Source organism: Microcebus murinus, chromosome 4 (genome assembly GCF_040939455.1).
Source record: "Microcebus murinus isolate Inina chromosome 4, M.murinus_Inina_mat1.0, whole genome shotgun sequence".
Taxonomy (NCBI): Eukaryota; Metazoa; Chordata; class Mammalia; order Primates; family Cheirogaleidae; genus Microcebus; species Microcebus murinus.
In genome coordinates this window covers 51,039,313-51,058,973 of record NC_134107.1, presented here as the reverse complement: position 1 = coordinate 51,058,973, position 19,661 = coordinate 51,039,313, and the positions used below count along the sequence as shown (strand labels likewise).

The window sequence follows — 19,661 nt, the reverse complement described above, 5'->3', positions numbered from 1 at the left end:
TTAGTCTTTTGGTAGCACACAGTATGATGATATGCATCAGTAAATTTACTTATAAACTGCCACCTCCACCACATAAACAGAAGCAAAAACAAAGACCATATGACCCTCTCAATAGACACAGAAAAAGCATTTGATAAAATCCAACACCCTTTTATGGTAAGAGCACTTAACAAAACGGGCATAGACGGGGCTTACCTAAAAATGATATGAGCCATATATGACAAACCCCCAGCCAACATCATACTGAATGGGGAAAATTTGAAAGCATTCCCACTTAGTGGGCAACCTTGCCTTGTTCCAGTTCTATCTCCACTTCTATCGAACATAGTGCTGGAAGTCCTGGCTATAGCAATCAGACAAGAGAGCAGAATTAAGGGCATCCAAATGGGAGTAGAAGAGATCAAACTCTCTTTGCTGATATATCTAGAAAACCCCAAGGAGTCAACCAAGAGACTCCTTGAATTAATAATCAATACACACAAATCAGAGGCAATAACCAATAACAGTCAAAGTGAGAACCAAATCAAAGACTCAATTCCCTTCACAACAGCAACAAAGAAAATAAGGTACCTGAGGAAGGAAATATCAGAGGACGTAAAAAGGTGGAAGATGATACTATGCTGCTCGTGGGTTGGCAGAATCAACATTGTTAAAATGTCTATACTACCCAATGTGATCTATAGAGTCAATGCAATCCCTATTAAAATACCACCATTTTTCACAGATATAGAAAAAATGTTATGCCTCATAATCTAGAGAAGACCTCGTATAGCAAAAACAATCCTAGGCAATAAAAACAAAATGGGAGGTACCAATTTATCAGACTTCAAACTATACTACAAGGCTACAGTAATTAAAACAGCTTGGTATTGGTATAAAAACAGGGACATTGACCAGTGGAATAGAACAGAGAACCCAGATATAAAACCATCCTCATATAGCCATCTAATCTTTCACAAAGCAGACAAAAACATACATTGGGGAAAAAAATCCATATTCAATAAATGGTGCTGGGAAAACTGGATAGACACATGTAGAAGATTGAAACAGTGCTGAAAAAAAATGATTGAAACAGGATCCACACCTTTCACAAAAATCAGCTCACGCTGAGTAACAGACTTAAACCTAAGGTGTGTATGAAACTATTAGAATTCTAGAGGAAAACGTTGGAAATACTCTAAACATTGGCCTAAGCAAAGAATTTATGAAGACAACCCCCAAAGGCAATCACAGCATCAGCAAAAATAAAATGGGACCTGATCAAATTAAAAAGCTTCTGCACAGCCAAAGAAACTATCATGAGAGCAAACAGACAACCTACAGAATGGGAGAAAATTTTCACAAGCTACACATCCGATAAAGGACTGATAACTAGAATCTATTTAGAATTCAGGAAAATCAGCAAGGAAAAATCAAACAACCCTATCAAAAAGTGGGCAAAGGACATGAACAGAAACTTTCCAAAGACAGAATAATGGCCAACAAACATGAAAAATGCTCAACATCTCTAATCATCAGGGAAATGCAAATCAAAACCACAATGAGATATCATTTATCTCCAGTGAGAATAGCCTTTATTAAAAAGTCCCAAAACAATAAACGTTGCTGTGGATGTGGAGAGATAGGAACACTCATACACTGCTGGTGGGACTGCAAACTAGTTCAACCTCTGTGGAAAGCAATATGGAGATACCTTAAAGCAATACAAGCAGATCTACCATTTGATCCAGCAATCCCATTACTGGGCATCTACCCAAAAGAACAAAAGACACTATAAAAAAGACACCTGGACTCAAATGTTTATAACAGCACAATTCATAATTGCAAAGATGTGGAAACAACCCAAGTGCCCATCAATACATGAGTGGATTAATAAAATGTGGTATATGTATACCATGGAGTACTATTCAGGTATAAGAAACAATGGTGATATAGCACTTCTTGTATTTTCCTGGATAGAACTGAAACCTATTCCACTAAGTGAAGTATCCCAAGAATGGAAAAATAAGCACCACATGTACTCACCAGCAAATTGGTATTAACTGATCAACACCTAAGTGGACATATAGGAATAACATTTATCCGGCATTGGGCAGATGGGAGGGGGGAGGAGGGGATGAGTATATATATACATAATGAGTGCGATGCCTACCATCTTAGGGATGGACACGCTTGAAGCTGTGACTGGCAGGGGAGGAAGAGGGGAAAGGCAACCTAAACATTTATACCCCCATAATAAGCTGAAATAAAAAAAAAAAAAAAACTAAGAAAAAATTAAGATAAACTTCCACCTCTTATAAATGTCTTTGTTCTTTTCAGCACTAAGATTCTACGATGTTTCTCTAATTACATTCTTATATGGTAGAAATCATTTTACAAGGTAAACATCAAACTACAGGGTAGGAGTATTTTATCGATTACCTTTACTGTACATTAAGATAAAAAGACATAAAACAAATGAAAGTCTGCTGTGAACTGTTTATATTACATTGTCATTGTGTAGTCCATCATAAATGTGGGTGATCAGCTCATTTCTCTAATCTCCAGGTAGTTTTCTTATTCCTGGATAGACAAAATAAGCCTGACTTACCAAAAAAAAAAAAAAAAAAAAAAGTCAGAAATGCAAATTCTTCAGACTGACTTTTAATAAACCCAACTTCCTGATGTTAAAAAAAATCTCTGAACCAAAAGATATTTTTAAGCAGCCTTATTATCCAGATACATATTAGATATAAGCAAATTGATACCAATTTGAAATGAATCTTAAAACATAGCACACAAACATCACAAACTCCCAGAACACAATATAGAATAGTTCTCTAAGGCTGCAGTCCCCAATCCCCAGGCTGTGGACTGGTACTGGTCTGTTGCCTGTTGGGACCCAGACTGCACAGCAGTAGGTGATCTACAGGTAAACCAGTGAAGCTTCATCTGTATTTATGTCCTCTCCTCATTACTTGCATCACCACCTGAGCACTTCCTCCTGTCAGATCAGCAGCAGCATTAGATCCTCATAGGAGCGTGAATGCTACTGTAAACCGTGTGCGAGGGATCTAGGTTGTGCACTTATGAGAATCTAGTTCCTGATGATCTGAGGTGGAGCTGAGACGGTGATGCTAGCGCTGGGGAGTGGCTGCAAATATAGATTATCATTAGCAGAGAGGTTAACAATGTAATAATAAAGTATACAATAAATGTAATGTGCTTGAATCATCCCGAAACCACACCCCTCACCTCACCCCAGTCCATGGAAAACTTGTCTTCCATGAAACCTGTCACTGGTACCAAAAAGGCTGGGCACTGCTGCTCTAAGGAACAAAGATTTAGTATATAAGAATATGAACTTACATAAGAAAAAAACTCAAATAGCTGAGATTTATTTGCTAAAGATTATTTATTGCACAGTTTGTCCTAAAAATAAAACAGATACTATTATTTTCAACCTCTAAATTCAGCACATAAAGTCAAATCCATTTTCTCAAACTAAAGTTCTATAGCATTATAATATGAGTAAACCCTTTGTTATTGAGTCAGGATAGGGAAAACTTCATAACATATAAAACAAATTCCTTAAGAGTTTATGAAACCATTTCACAAATCCTAGAAGGCACACATATTTCCTATCATAATAAATACATTTAAGTACTTTATGTTTAAAAAAGAAAAACCTGTACAGAATACAAAAAGTGTACATTTCATCCATCAAACAAATTTACAACTTTTACGATTAGTTATTACAGCAGAACCTACCTAACATTCAAATCTAAGGAATCATCACCCAGTTTTATGGAGTGAGCAAAGAACTGTGCTCATTTGATAAGGCTAATAAAAACATTTACATTTCACAGTAGATCAGTTAGTGTCTTTGAGCTAACATGGTAAAATGGTTTGTGCACTATTAAGTCACTGAGCTCATTGTTAAATAATTCCTTGAAAGGTGAAGGACTCTGAGGGATAAAATCATTGACCGTACCTGGAAAGGTCCCAAACTCTATAAAGTTACTTTGTTTATTTTAAGAAACTTTTAAATTAAGCAATCTGAATTAAATTCAGCAAGTCTAATCCAGAAGGACAATTTAAAATCATAGAGTTGGAAAAGACCTCAGAGGATCATCTAACCCAAGGTTTTCAAAATATGTTCCATGGAATACTAAAGTTCCATGGAGGAGATTCAAGGTTCTGCAAATTTGACTTGAATTTAAAGAAATTTAAAAACCAATTCCCATCATACAAATCTGCTACTCACTGAATTCAGATATACTCAATATCACCAATGCATTAATATGTGTTTTTATTGGTTTACTTAATATTTAGTTACCACAGTATATAAAGTTTATATAATACATAAGGAAATTTATATTAGTAAAACATGAATTTTATATAGTGGGGTAGAGGATATGTGTATGCACATGTGTGTGTAAGGGTTGTGTGTAAGATTTTACTTGAAAAAAAGGTTCCACTGCTAAAATAGTGTCAAAACTACAGAAAAAGTCCCAGTTTCTAAAGCAGGAACCTACAAATAAGAGTAAGAGACTTTATCTTAAAGTCATATAACCAAGTGTATTGCCAGGTTGATATGACAGAACTCCAAGTACTCTGCATAAACCTCCATCATAGTGAATATTTGGCTATTTGGTAGTCAGCTGTCCCCATCAATGCCAATGGATTAGTCTTCAGTATTCTTTTTGGGGGTAAAATCAAGCTACCTTTAGGCAGATGTTTTTTCTTGTAATGCATTTTATTTTATTTGCATGCCTATTATAATTTTAGTATCCAAAAATTCTGTCATCAATAAGCAGTGATTTAAATAGAGTACCTTGGGTTAGGAAAATAGTGATATTGGCAACTTATCAATAATTATAGGTCAGAAAAGTTACATGGAATATTAAAATACTTTTTAAAGGAGACAGATTCTTGTTATATGCTGAAATATTTAAGTTAAAAATTTTAGTTGATAAAGAATGGTTGAGGTGCTACTAAAGATCACAATTCCATTATTACTATATGCTTTCAGAATACTTCAAAGGAAGTACAGTGAAATAGTAAGAAAGCCAAATTATCTTTTAATTTTCAGAGATGTTTTATGTATATACAGTGAAAAAGCCTCGCCCTATTTCTCTCTTAATCTAAGAAATATGTGGACTTTGAAACCTCAGAAAGATGCCTTGAAGTTAAGAAAATAAAAGCACCATAAACCAATATTGAATGACTTATCATAATTTGGAAAAATAAAATTTAGTATTTGTGATACAGAAAAATTTCCTTCAGAAACTCTAAGTTGTGTGAGCATTATCAAAACCATTCAGTAGATACCCAGTTGTAGGAAAGCATTTCCAGAACAGCCAAGAATATTCCCCAGCAGACATCCATTTGCAAGGCAATGTCACACCCAACTTAAGAGACCTCACCCAAATTGTACAGCATGGCAAAAAACAAACCAAAACAAAAAACCAAACACCTTAAGTAAAAAACATGTACAGTAGTTCCAAAACACACAACTAAAGTTATGAAATAATTGTGGGTCATTTCAAGTAAAAATTATTAAAGGAACAATAATTAACCACAAGAGGGCATATATAGTCCTTAAATTCCAGCAGAAAGACTAGTTTTTAGTAGTAACATGTATTTAGATGTAGTCTACATTTTTAGTCATTTAAAATTTTCTGTCAGATACAACTTTTTAACATTAAAGGTTTATTTTAAACCTAACTAAAAAGATTCCAGAATACTCCTGCCCTGAAAAACAATAGTATTTCAGAAGCCTCTGGAAATGTTGCTGTTACCTTTAGCAAAAGATTCAAGAGCAATTAGTTCTAATACATATTAGAACAGATAAATAATATGAAAATATGGTCTAAAACAGTAGCAAATTTTAGTTTACCATAAATGGAAGACATGGAAAGTTTATTTTAAAAAATAGGACAAATTGTCAGAATAGAAAAAAATAAGAGGGTGGGGAAAATTGACTTTTCTATGTCTGTGCCACAATAACCCTGCATTCTTCCCCCATGACCAAAGTATCTGTAGCCCACAATAGCAACAGAAGACGTTCACCCCAAGGTTATGGCCTGTGGGGCTGGCCTGCCTCATCAGCCATATTAAGAATATAGTTAGCCATATCATCTTCAGTGGGGGCATCTGACACCACCCAAGATTCATTTGCTCCAGTCATCTGTAGGCGACAAATAGGGCAATTTCTGTGTCGATCACTCCTATTAGAGAAGTCAAAACAAGAACAGTTTGTTTTCTTTTTCTTCTTTTTAAAAACAGCAGTTTGTATGAAGAGTAATACATGTTGCATGTGGTTTTAAAAAAAGTAAATAGCATAAAAGTATACAGTGAAAAATAAATCTCTCCCTTCCCATCACAATCTTCAGTTCTTATCCCCATAGGCAATCGCAGTTATCAGATTTTTATATGTTCCTCTACAGACAGACTAAGCATGATTAAGCTTGTGTGTATGTGTGTATCTCACTGTTCTTTTTACTTGTCAATATATCTTGTAGACCATTATGTATTAGCACATGTTAGAGCTGTTTATTCTTTTTAAACATACACTGTATGGATATGCCATAATTTATTTAACTAATCTCCTGTAGAAGGACATTTAGGTTCTTTTCTGTCTTTTGTTGCTAGAAACAATGCTGCAATTCACATCTCTGTACCTAAATAGGGAAAGTTTTCCTTTACAATAAAAATTCCTTGTGAATCCTAAGAGGAAACTCCTTCTTAGCAATGAAAGATTTGGTTAAACTATAAGATGTAAATGTTTAATTGTAATTATTTAAATGAAGCTATTACTCTAGGAATAACTTCTTGGCAGTGGCAGGGGAATATGACAAGAAAGGGTATTATTAATTATTTTTCCAAGTAATATCTACATGACTGAACAATATACCTACTTATTGCTTGCTTAAAGGTATGATAATTCCTGTGGTTCATAAGCAACAGGAAGATTTCTTTAAGAAATTATATAAAAATGTAGCATATTAGGTTTAACATAAAAGATGAACTTTATATGCAGACTAATTTTTCTGACAGGGAAAGAACTCATATATGATAACTTAAATACAACTATGTTTTCCAAAGGGATTTTTTTTGGTCAAACATTATTATGGAAATTTCAAAAATACCATATTTGAGCAAGAAATATATCCTGTAGGGAAAATGTTTTTTCTTTTCATCTCTTAGTGAAATCAGGGATCAAAGTAATCAAATTATATCAATTGCTCTTTGGCTTTTGTGCAAAAATTTAGAAATCTGTTCCAAAAACTAAATGTGAAAGCTAGAGCTGGCATATATTATTCAGGTTGATTTCTTATTCTCCAGAGATATTTTACAAGATAATTATGTGTGCTCTTCTGTGCCTCAAAACGTCACAATTTAAAAATAGTCAACTTCTGCTTCTGGCCAACAGAGACCAGATTTATCTTCCCACATAAAGCAACTAAAATATAGGACAAACTATATGAAATAATGGTTTCACATAATGTTTCATATAAAGCAGTGGACAACAGTCAACAAATGATAGTGATCCCTGAGACTTGAGAGGCAAAGAAGGTGAGCCATATAACTAAACTGCCCCAGCTAACAGCCTGGAGAGTAAGAAAGGGGAAACTAGATGGAGCCTGGCAAACTCCCTAAATTGAAGAGAGCGAGCTAAGCATTTCGGGATGCCAAGGAAGCTAGAGTTCACCGGACAGCATACTAGAGAGCCGCACAGAGGGAGAATTTTGGAAATCTACAGAGGTCCCCCTCCAGTGTATTCATCAGAGTGCTGATGAGCATGTGCACGTGAGAAAACTATAGGAGGCTGAGGAATCACTCAAAAGGATCTGACGAACAGTATTCTAAAGCTCACTCACACAGGGCCTGGTATACTGCCTGTTCCCACCAGCAAGACTAGAAAAACCTCATAATTCTTAAGGGATTGAGAAGAGTCCTCTGAAGGATCTTGCCTCATTAGTGGGGCATAATTAGCTCTGAATTAAATACTGCTCTGGGTCCTGCCTGACAACTTGTAAAAGCAAGATCCAAAAGGATCAAATTGTTTCCAAGTAACTTAACTATATTCCAGAACAAAGCTCAAGAATATTTATAGTAATATAAAAATATCCAATACCCAAAAAGGTAAAATTCACAAAGTCTGGCATCAAATCAAGAACTATCAGACATACAAAGAAGCACCAGGAAAATATAACCTATAACAAAGAGAAAAATCAATCAAAACAACACAGAACTGATACAGATATTAGAATAAAAAGAAAACTAAAAGTTCTAACAATTCCATATATTCAAAAAACTAAAAGATATAAGATATTAAGTAGAGACATAGAAGATATTAAAAACGCAAACTTCTAGAAGTGAAAACTAAACTATCTTAGGTTAAAAAATATACTGAGTAGGATTAATGAAAAGTTAGACATTGCAGAAAAAAAGATTAGTGAATTTGAAAAGATACAATATTAATTATCCAAAAGGAAACACAGAGAAAAAGACTCAAAAAAGAAAAATGAAGAAAAATAGCATCAGTGAGCTATGGGACTTAAAATAAGCTAATATATGGTAATTGGAATCCCAGGAGAGAGGAGAGAAAAGGATAGAAAAAAAATTTGAAAAAATAGTGGCTGAAAAATTTTCCAAATTTGATGACAACATAAACCTACAAATCCAAGAAGCTCAATAAACCCCAAGCATAAGAAACATGAAAAAAACTACTCTAAAGCACATCATATTCAAAGTGCTCAAAACCAGTGAAAAGGGGGGAAAAAAACCCTTAAAGCAGAAGGGGAAAAAGGCACATTACCCAGAGAGGAAAAATGATAAGGATGACAGATTTCTTATAAGAAACAATGTGGCCAGGCATGGTGGCTCACCCCTGTAATCCTAGCACTCTGGGAGGCCGAGGCGAGAGGATCACTCAAGATCAGGAGTTCCAAACCAGCCTGAGCAAGAGCGAGACCCCATCTCTACTATAAATAGAAACAAATTAATTGGCCAACTAAAAATACATAAAAAAAATTAGCTGGGCATGGTGGCACATGCCTGTAGTCCCAGCAACTTGGAAGGCTGAGGCAGAAGGATTGCTTAAGTACAGGAGTTTGAGGTTGCTGTGAGCTAGGCTGATGCGACGACACTCTAGCCCAGGCAACAGAGTGAGACTCTGACTCAAAAAAAAAGAAAAAGAAACAATGCAACCAGGATGAGAGTGGAGGAACATCATTAAAGCACTGAAAGAAAAAATACTCTCAGTTTAGAATTTTGTATCAGAAAAAACATCTGAAAAATGATATTTAGACATTCAAGAAAATCCCATTGAAATCCTATTGAAATTAAAAATACCATTTAAAATAGCACACAAGTATGAAACATTTAGGGATAAATCTATCAAAATATGCAACACTGGAAACTATAAAAATTGCTGAGAGAAATTAAAGAAGACCTAAATAAATGGAGAAATACACTGTGTGAGGATTGGAAGATTCAATATTGTTAAGAAATCAACTCTCCCCAAACTGATATGTTTATTAAACCCAATATCAATCAAAATGGATAAACATGGATAAACAGGTGAATGGATAAACAAGCTATGGTATCCCCATTGTAATAGATACTACTCAGCAATAAAAAGGAATGCACTACTGATACATGCTACAACATGGATAAATCTTAAGATAATTACATTGAATAAAAGAAGCCAGACAAAAAGGAGTACTACATATGATTCCATTTATAAAAATTCTAGAAAATCCAAATTATTTTATAGTGATTAAAAGCAAATTAGTGGTTGCCTAGGGACTAGGGAAAAGGTGTGAGAAGGAGGCTTTAAGATTGGGCACAAATTAACTTTTGGGAGCATGGATTTGTTCAATACCTAGATTGTGATGATAGTTTTTATAGGTGTGTACATATGTCCAAATATATCAAAATATACTTTAAATATATGTAGTTTATTCATGTCTTTTCTAAATTCTCCTAAATGCTCAATTCTTATTTTGTAAAATAATGAGGTTTCCTACTGATTTCTAAAGATCCTTCCAGTTCCAATATTCAAGAATTCATTTCTTCTAAAAACACATAGAGAATAAATGTAGAAATAAGAAGAAAGAGGAAGAAAAAGGGAAATGTTTAACTCTAGACTCAAGTCAGGCACAAATCTCTTTACGGCAAAAGTAAAATGTCAAAACTAAGCTACATCCCCACATTTTATAAACTTCAGGTATAAAAATATTTTTAACCAGGAGGCATGCCATAAAATTCAAAATACTAAAGAATAAAATCTTTCATACTTAACTACAATATTTTCGTACTTTTCAAAGTTTATTCATATACACTATCCCACTTGACCTTTGCCTATCCCATGAGAGCAGTAGATAACTTACCATTTATCAATACACTTCTGACAAAAGCTGTGAGCACAAGGCAAGATGAGGTCAGCTCGCCCATCCATACAGATACAACACTCCTCCTCATCGGTCAGCTGCTTTACCCTGTAATGTGAAAACTGAGCTGAAACAATGATATTCTATGTCATTATGCATCATAATTTGTTTTTGTTGCCTTAAAAAGCATTATTAAGCATCTCCGGGTCCACAATATAAAGCACAATATGACTAATGCTAAATCAGATTTAAATGAACATATTTTAGGGATAGGAAAGAGAAGAAGTACTAAGATGGGTAAATTTCATAAGAAAGACTGGATAAATTCTGTGATGGTTAAAGACAATACGGCCCCCAAAACTGAAATATTCAGATCTTTCTGAATATAACTCAGCCCATTTTAATCATATTGAATTTACAGAAATGAATTCAACCAATATATAGTCATGTGTCACTTAATGATGGGGATATGGTCTCCAGAAATGTGTCAGTCGATTTCGTCTGTGATGCAAACATCACAGGGTATACTTAGATAAACCTAGATGGTCTAGCCTACTACACACCTAGGCATATGGCATAGCCTATTGCCCATTATCAGCATCAGCATTATTAGGCCTTCATGGCAGGGTTCATATTTTAAAGAGCTTTGTATCCTACATGATGAATAAATTACACAGTTATGCATCACATAATATTTCAGTCAATGACAGATATTGCATAGATGATGGTGGTCCCATGAGACTATAATGACGCTGAAAAATATCATCTATGAATACTATAATAACCTCTATGCACATAGAAGAAACTGGAAAATGTGAAGGAAATGGACAAATTCTTAGAAACACACAGCCTCCCTAAGCTCAATCAGGAAGAAAGAATTCCTTAACAGACCTGTATAAAGTACTGAAATTGAAACAGCAATAAAAACCTCCCACAAAAAAAAGTCCCAGACCAGGTGGTTACATACTTGAATTTTACCAGACCTACAAAGAACTGTTGCCTATCCTGCAGAAATTATTCCACATCATTGAGAAGGAAGGAATCCTCCCCAACACATTTTATGAAGCCAACATCATCCTAATACCAAAACCAGGAAAGGATGCAACAAAAAGGGAAACTACAGACCAACATCCCTTATGAATATAGATGCAAAAATTCTTAACAAAATCCTAGCAAACCGAATTCAGATGCTTATCAAAAACATAATCCATCACGACCAAGTGGGCTTCATCCCAGAGATGCAGGGATGGTTCAACATCTGCAAATCTATAAATGTAATTCACCACATAAATAGAAGCAAAAACAAAGACCATATGATCCTCTTGATAGATGCAGAAAATGCATTCAGCAAAATTCAATACCCTTTTATGATAATGGTTAACACAACAGGCATAGGCGGGGCTTACCTAAAAATGATACAAGCCATATATGACAAACCCGCAGCCAATATCATACTGAATGGGGAAAAACAGAAAGCATTCCCACTTAGAACTGGAACCAGACAAGGTTACCCTTTATCACTGCTTCTATTCAACATAGTGCTGGAAGTCCTAGCAAGAGTAATCTGATAAGAGAAGGAAATCAAGGGTATCCAAATGGGGGAAGAAGAAATCAAACTATTGCTCTTTTCTGTCTAGATGATCTGATATCTAGAAAACCCCAAAGATTCTGCCATGAAACTACAGGAATTGATAAACAATTCAGCAAAGTCTCAGGTTACGATATCAATGTTCAGAAATCAGAAGCATTCCTATACGCCAACAACAGTGAAACTGAGAAAATCAAAGACTCAATACCCTTCACAATAGCAACCATGAAAGTAAAATATCTAGGAATATATTTAACTAAGTAGGTAAATGACCTCTACAGGGAGAACTATGAAACACTGAGGAAGGAAATAATAGAGGATGTGAACAGGTGGGAAACTATACCATGTTCATGGGTCAGCAGAATCAACATTGTTAAAATGTCTATGCTACCCAAAGTGATCTACAGATTCAATGAAATCCGTATTAAAATACCAACATAATTTTTCACATATCTAGAAAAGATAATTCTATGCTTCGTATAGAACCAGAGAAGATCCCATATAGCAAAAGCAATCATAAGCAAAAAGAACAAATTGGGAGGCATCAATTTCCCAGACTTCAAGCTATACTACGAGGCTTTGGTAACTAAAATAGCACAAGAACAGAGATATAGATATACGGAACAGAACTGAGAACCCAGATATAAAGCCATCTTCATAGAGCCATCTAATCTTTGACAAAGCAGACAAAAACATGCATTTGGGGAAAGAATTCTTATTCAATAAATGGTGCTGGGAAAACTGGATAGCTACATGTAGAAGACTGAAACAGGATCCCCACCTTTCACCTTTCACAAAAATCAACTTACAGTGGACAACAGACTTAAACCTAAGGCGTGAAACTATAATAATTCTAGAAGACAATGTTGGAAAAACTCTTCTAGACATTGGCCTAGGCAAAGAATTTATGAAGAAGACCCCAAAGGCAATCACAGCAACAACAAAAATAAATAAACGGGACCCGATCAAATTAAAAAGCTTCTGCACAGCCAAGGAAACTATCACAAGAGCAAACAGACAACATATAGAATGGGATAAAATATATGGGAGAAAATATTTGCATGTTACACATCTGATAAAGGGCTGATAACTAGAATCTATATAGAACTCAGGAAAATCAGCAAGAAAAAACCAAGCAACTCTTTCAAAAAAATGGGCAAAGGACATGAACAGAAACTTTTCAAAAGAAGATAACTAATGGCCAACAAACATATGAAAAAAATGCTCAACATTCTTTTTTTTTTTTTTTTTCTTTTTTGACAGGATTTTTTTTTCTATCAACATTCTAATCATCAGGGAAATGCAAATCAAAACCACAATGAAATATCACTTATCTCCAGTGAGAATGGCCTTTATCAAAAGGTTTCAAATTATAAATGTTGGCCTGGATGCAGATAGATAGGAACACTCATACACTGCTGGTGGGACTGCAAACTAATACAACCTCAGTGGAAAGCAATATGGAAATGCCTCAAAGAGATACAAGTAGAACTACCATTCATTCCATCAGCAATCCCATTACTGGGCATCTACCCAAAAGAACAAAAGACATTCTATAAAAAAAGACATCTGTACTAGAATGTTTATAGCAGCACAATTCATAATTGCAAAGATGTGGAAATAACCCAAGTGCCCATCAATACATGAGTAGATTAATAAAATGTGGTATATGTATACCACGTAGTTCTACTCAGCCACAAAAAACAATGGTGATATGGCACCTCTTGTATTATCCTGGATGGAGCTGGAACCCTTTCTACTAAGTGAAGTATCACAAGAATGGAAAAACAAGCACCACATGTACTCACCATCAAATTGGTGTTAATAACTGATCAACACTTAAGTACACATATAGTAATAACATTCATAGGGTGTCAGGTAGCTGGGAGGGCGATGGGGGATGGGTAAATACACACCTAATGGGTGCAGTGCGTACCATCTGGGGGATGGACATGCTTGAAGCTCTGACTTGGGTGGGGCAAGGGCGATATACATAATTTAAACATTGTATCCCCGTAATATGCTGAAATAAAAAAAATTTTTTTTAAATTGACTTTGACATAATACAAATAAATGTCAAATGTATTTTACACATAGTAAGTGCTAAGTAAAGAAGGAAGAGATGAGTGTATCTCAAACTTGTTGGAAAGATGAGATAGAAAAATAAGGGATTTGATAGAGGACATCTAGTACACAAAGCTGTGGAGGTAATTGATTAAATGTTATGCTTCAGTAATGAAAAGAGAGCAGCCACTGAATTGAAATGGGGAAACTGAATGAAAACTTAGAGGGATGAGGATCTAATGTATCTGAATTTTATAGAAATATATGTATTCAGTTCAACATTTAAGTGCTTTTTAGAGGTCTAGACCTAGATGAATTAGGGTCTCTGCTTTTGAGGAGTTTATAATCTTCATCTAAGGATGTCGATTTGGGTGTCAGTAACAGAGAATATAACTGAATCCATAAAGAGTGACACAATGTTCTGAAGGTTGGAGTTTAAAAGTGAGGAACAGAGGGCTACAAAGAACAGCATTGTGAATAGAGATAAAAGAAAGAACAAGAAAAACAAAAACAGCCAGTGGAACCTGTATAATGTTCACTGATTTTTTTTGCTTCTTTCCTAGCAGCCCAGTGACAAGAAGGGAGAGGCTTGCTCTATTTGTTCCTGTTAGATCACTTGTAGACTGCAGTATTCAGTTCCATGCTTCATACTCTGAAAGGCACACTGACAGATAAAGGATCATCCAGGAAAGCCACCAGTATGCAGAAGAGATCCATATAAACAAAGGCCAAAGGAACTAGGGATGTTTATCCTTGAGAACAGAAGGCTCAGTGAGAGTGTGTTTACTGTTTTCAAATATTCGAAAGACTGGAAGAGACTTGTTTGGTGAAATTCCAGAGGGCACAGCCACTGAGAACAATAAATAGAATACAGTAATAATTTAATAATAATAAAAAACTCTTACAGATAAATTATTACATGCCAGGCACTGTTCTAAGCATGTTACATCTTTTGACTCTCTCAACAGTTTGAGGCAGACACTATAGTTATCAACCTCTTTTAAAAGATGAGGAAACTGAAGAAAAAGTTTAAAAATTTGTCCAGAAATCACACAGTTAGGAGTGAACACAGGAAATTTGGTTCTAGAGTCTGTGCTGTGCTGCCTCAAGAGAGCCAGATTTTGGCTACTCTGAGGAATATAAAGCAAAAGGAAAAACTTCATAGTGGTTAGGGCCATCTGAGTATGAAAAGGCTTGCTACTTTGAGGCAATGAGTCTCACATAACTGCAGTGTTACTTGTACTTGCAAGTAAAAGTACAACTTGGCAAAAGGTGGTTAGGTACAGTCTTGCTATTCAAAGTGTTATCTGAGGATCAGCAGAATTGGCCCCACCTGGGAGCTTAATAGAAACTCAGGCTCCTCCTCAAACCACTGAATATTAAAGTTTGAGAAGCACTTTATCACAAGATCTTTACGCACCATAAAGTAATAATGCAGAAGTTAGAGCATGGCTGTATTGCCGGACAGGCCTGAATGTGAGTCTCAGCTAGGTCAATTTCTAATTATGACACTTATTTGGCTAAACCTTAGTTTCTTCATCTGAAATGGGCCAATAATTGTACTCCCATCAGATTAACTCTGCTATATTTAATCAATCTTTTCTCTCATTTTCCCCCTGCAGCTTCATCTCAACCTCCTTATGAGGATGGCTTAGGAGGATGTACTGAGTTTATATATGTACAACACTCATCATAATTCTAATACCCTGTAAATATTCAATAAATGTAAACCATAAGTAGAATTATGCATCAGATGTAAAGCTGAAATACATATATGCCCCTTAAGATTCTCTTCAACTTGGAAAATCTTTTTCTATGAACTAGCATATCAGGGTATTACCATAAACCAACAAACATATAAAAACAAGAAGCAGCCCTAACAAACCAATCAGGCATTGAGTTTCCAGTCCTGAGGGCACATGAAAACAGTTAACACCTCTACCTTTCTCATTAAGATGATTGCAACCTGAAAAAAATACTACTTTATTTTCACTTCCTACCATATAGATTAAATATACTGGTTAACAACATCCTCAGCTTTTAAAACACTTTTTAAAAAATGACCATTCTGAAGAGGGAGAAGAAAAAAAGTCAGAAATCAGATTCATTTTTGAAAGATTAACTTTACAGAATATAGGAAGGATAAGCCTAAACACCACCTACAATGTTCTAAAACTCATTTGGCATGTCAATACCACTCATATAGCCCAAGTCTAGAAAACCAAATAATTCTATTAAAGATAACCAAGAAATGATAAATGGAAAATATAATTCAACTACAACACAGTACTTAAAAACCAGTTGATGAGAATGCACCAGATAGGCGTTCAAGACCAGCCTGAGCAAGTGTGAGACCCTGTCTCTACAAAAAAAAAAAAAAGAAAGAAAAATTATCTGGGTGTGGTGGCACACACTTATAGTCCCAGCTACTCAAGAGGCTGAGGCAGGAGGACTGCTTGAGCTTGAGGCTGCAGTGAGCTATGACTATGCTGCTGCACTCTAGCCAGGGTGATAGAGTGAGAGACCCTGTCTCAGTAAAAGAATGAACCAGAAAATGCAACTGTAAATAGAGCAATAAAAGAGAGATTGTCGCTCAGCACATTTTTAACTTTAAGGTAAAGGACATTGTCAATATAGCTTTCTGCTGTCTAACCAGTATTTCAATAAGACAGGATGTCAACATGTCTGGACCCACGTAAGTCTTTTTCCAATGAGGCATTTACAAATTTAAATTATGGTCATGATTGTCAAATGGCAACAGGTGGGAGCTTTCACATGCCAAAAACATAACAGAGAAGGAAAAGAAAGTTTAGATAGAACAATAATATATTAGGCCTGAGTAAACAAGCATCATCAGAGAAAACTCTGGCTGACTTCATTTCCTTCTGGTATCTCAGTATATGTATTCAGTTCATTCCTGAATGGACTGCCAAGTCCTGAAGCTAATATTTAAAATGTTAATCCACCAATAAGTCAGACACTTTTAAGAAAAGCTGGGATGATTTTGCCAAATTCTTGGACCTAATTCCTTAAAGGGCTTTTATGAGGGGGGCATTAACTATCTCGTTTGTCATTAAATGGAAGTATACAGTGTAGAAAGTGGATTCTTGCAGACTAGTTTAAGAGAAACATCAACTGGTGTGAACATGTTTAAATTAGCTTTAATTTGGTACTGTCTGAAGCACAGAATAACCCAAAAACTGATCTTAAATATAACACTAGCTGAAACAAAAAGATTTAAGATATCACAATGAGCACTAGCAAATATATTGATATTTCAGTGGTTTGCATCTTGGAAAATAAGTAAAATATGGTAATTGTGCATTATATACCTTCCCATCCAAAGACTAGCCTGACAAGATGTTACAGAGGATGAGTTTTCATCAGGTTCTTCAGAGGTGGAGCTTTGTGCCAATACCCCTGCTGCTTGAGTTGTGATATCTTTATAAAGTTGAATAAACTGGTACAAATTCATGATCCGTGATGCTTCCACAATTCCACTGCTTTTGTTAATCTAAAAATACAAAGAAAAGGAAAAAAAAAGAAAAGTTGATCATATCTCTGACGAATTTTTTTTTTTTTTTTTTTTTAAAGAGAGAACAAATACTTAGTCAATCATCCTAGGGAAAATGTATTCAAGGTTTGCAAATTGCATAAGGAAGCAGAAATCTGAATAAATGAATAATGCCATGTCCCCTACATTTGTGGAGTTCAAAGTACTTCCTCAAATTTATCTCATTTGATACCCAAAATAACTGTGTAAGATATTAGGCATCATGATGGGGTTAGGTGACTTTCCCAGAGTTAAGAAATAAATTTTAGAGATCAGTACTGACAATTCTTTCACTTTAATTCTTAAAGAATTTCTTACTTCAATGATTTATTCAAATCCAACAACCACATTTGATTCTACTATAACTGAAACAAGTGCTTTTTTGAATATCTTTAACTTCTATTTTGTACCCCAAACTTCTAAACTAAAGCAAGAAAATTACATTAAAGTAAATCCTAACAAAATATGGTTGAACTTTTCCCAAAAGGCCATTTTGAGCTTTAGCAAAAAACTCATCTAATGTGAAGTGAAACTTCTGGCCTAGAGAGGTTGTATTTCTCCCCCTCCAGTTTATAAACCTAAGATGTGAAGATATTTGGGACAAGGATAGGGGATTGCTTTCATAAGGCTTGAGAAAGGCACAAAATGAAAAATATAATTCTTTTTTTGAAATGAGTAAGGCCAGTAAGGTGAGGATGTAATGTTCTTAGATAAAGAACTTAAAGTAATCAGAGAAAGACATAAGATGTGAAAAAATTCCTGTCAGCACAGGAGATGGGATGGAAGACTGTGAGAACAGATGCCATGAAATCTATTAAGTGCACATCATTGGGAGGCAACAATCTACCACACTTCAAGCTATACTACAAGGCTATAGTAGCCAAAACAGTGGAGTACTGGCAGAAGAACAGAGATATAGACCAACAGAACAGGACTAGAACCCATATATAAAACCATCCTCATATTGTCATCTGATCTTTGACAAAGCAAACAAAAATAGACACTGGGGAAAAGAATCCCTATTCAATAAATGGTGCTGGGAAAACTGGATAGCCACATGTAAAGGCTGAAACAGGATCCACACCTCTCACCACTCACAAAAATCAACTCACGATGGATAACAGACTTAAACCTAAGACATGAAAGCATAAGAATTCTAGAAGAAAATGTTGGAAAAACTCTTATAACATCAGCCTAGGCAAAGAATTTATGAAGAAGACCCCAAAGGCAATCATAGCAACAACAAAAATAAATAAATAGGACCTGATCAAATTTAAAAAGCTTCTGAACAGCCAAGGAAACTATCATTAGAGTGCACAGACAACCTACAGAATGGGAGAAAATATTTGCATGCTACACATCTAATAAAGAGCTGATGATTAGAATCTATATAGAACTTAAGAAAATCACCAAGAAAAAATCAAATAGCCCAATTAAAAAGTGGGCAAAGGACATGAACAGAAACTTTTCAAAAGAAGATAGACTAATGGCCAACAAACATATGAAAAATTGCTCAACATCTCGAATCATCAGGGAAATGGAAATCAAAATCACAATGAGATATAACTTAACTTCAGTGAGAATGGCTTTTATCAAAAAGTCCCAAAACAACAAATGTTGGCATGGATGCAGAGAGATCAGAACACTCATACACCACTCGTGGGACTGCAAATTAGTTCAACCTCTATGGAAAGTAATATGGAGATATCTCAAAGAACTAAAAGTAGAACTACTATTTGATCCAGTAATCCCAATATTGAGTATTTATCCAAAAGAAAAAAAGACATTCTATAATAAAGACATCTGCACGTGAATGTTTATAGCAGCCCAATTCACAATTGCAAAGATGTGGAAACAACCCAAGTGCCCATTAATATGTGAGTGGATTAATATTATGTGGTAATACCATAGAATACTACTCAGCCATAAAATATGATGATAAATTAATACCTCTTGTATTACCCTGGATGGAGCTGGAGCCCATTCTTTGAAATATCACAAGAATGGAAAAGCAAGCACCACGTGTACTCACCACTAAGTTGGTACTAATAGATCAACATTTATGTGCACATAT

At 35.1% G+C, this 19,661-nt stretch overlaps 1 protein-coding gene across 2 annotated transcripts in view; it reads right to left on the bottom strand.

Annotated features, from left to right (window-relative positions):
- Nucleotides 1–46: 46 nt before the first annotated feature.
- The window catches only part of RNF141 (ring finger protein 141), a 38,426-nt gene continuing 18,811 nt past the window's right edge, over nucleotides 47–19,661 (bottom strand). The window contains exons 4-6 of one of the 2 annotated variants that reach the window (XM_076002183.1): nucleotides 17,367–17,548; nucleotides 10,383–10,490; nucleotides 47–2,562 (exon numbers count right to left, since the gene is read on the bottom strand). In XM_076002183.1, coding sequence (XP_075858298.1) covers nucleotides 2,529–2,562; nucleotides 10,383–10,490; nucleotides 17,367–17,548 — 324 coding nt within the window. In that variant the 3' untranslated portion in view covers nucleotides 47–2,528. Of the gene's footprint in view, nucleotides 2,563–3,657; nucleotides 6,213–10,382; nucleotides 10,491–17,366; nucleotides 17,549–19,661 lie in introns of those variants that run through there. The other variant, XM_012755834.2, reaches the window with a different exon arrangement.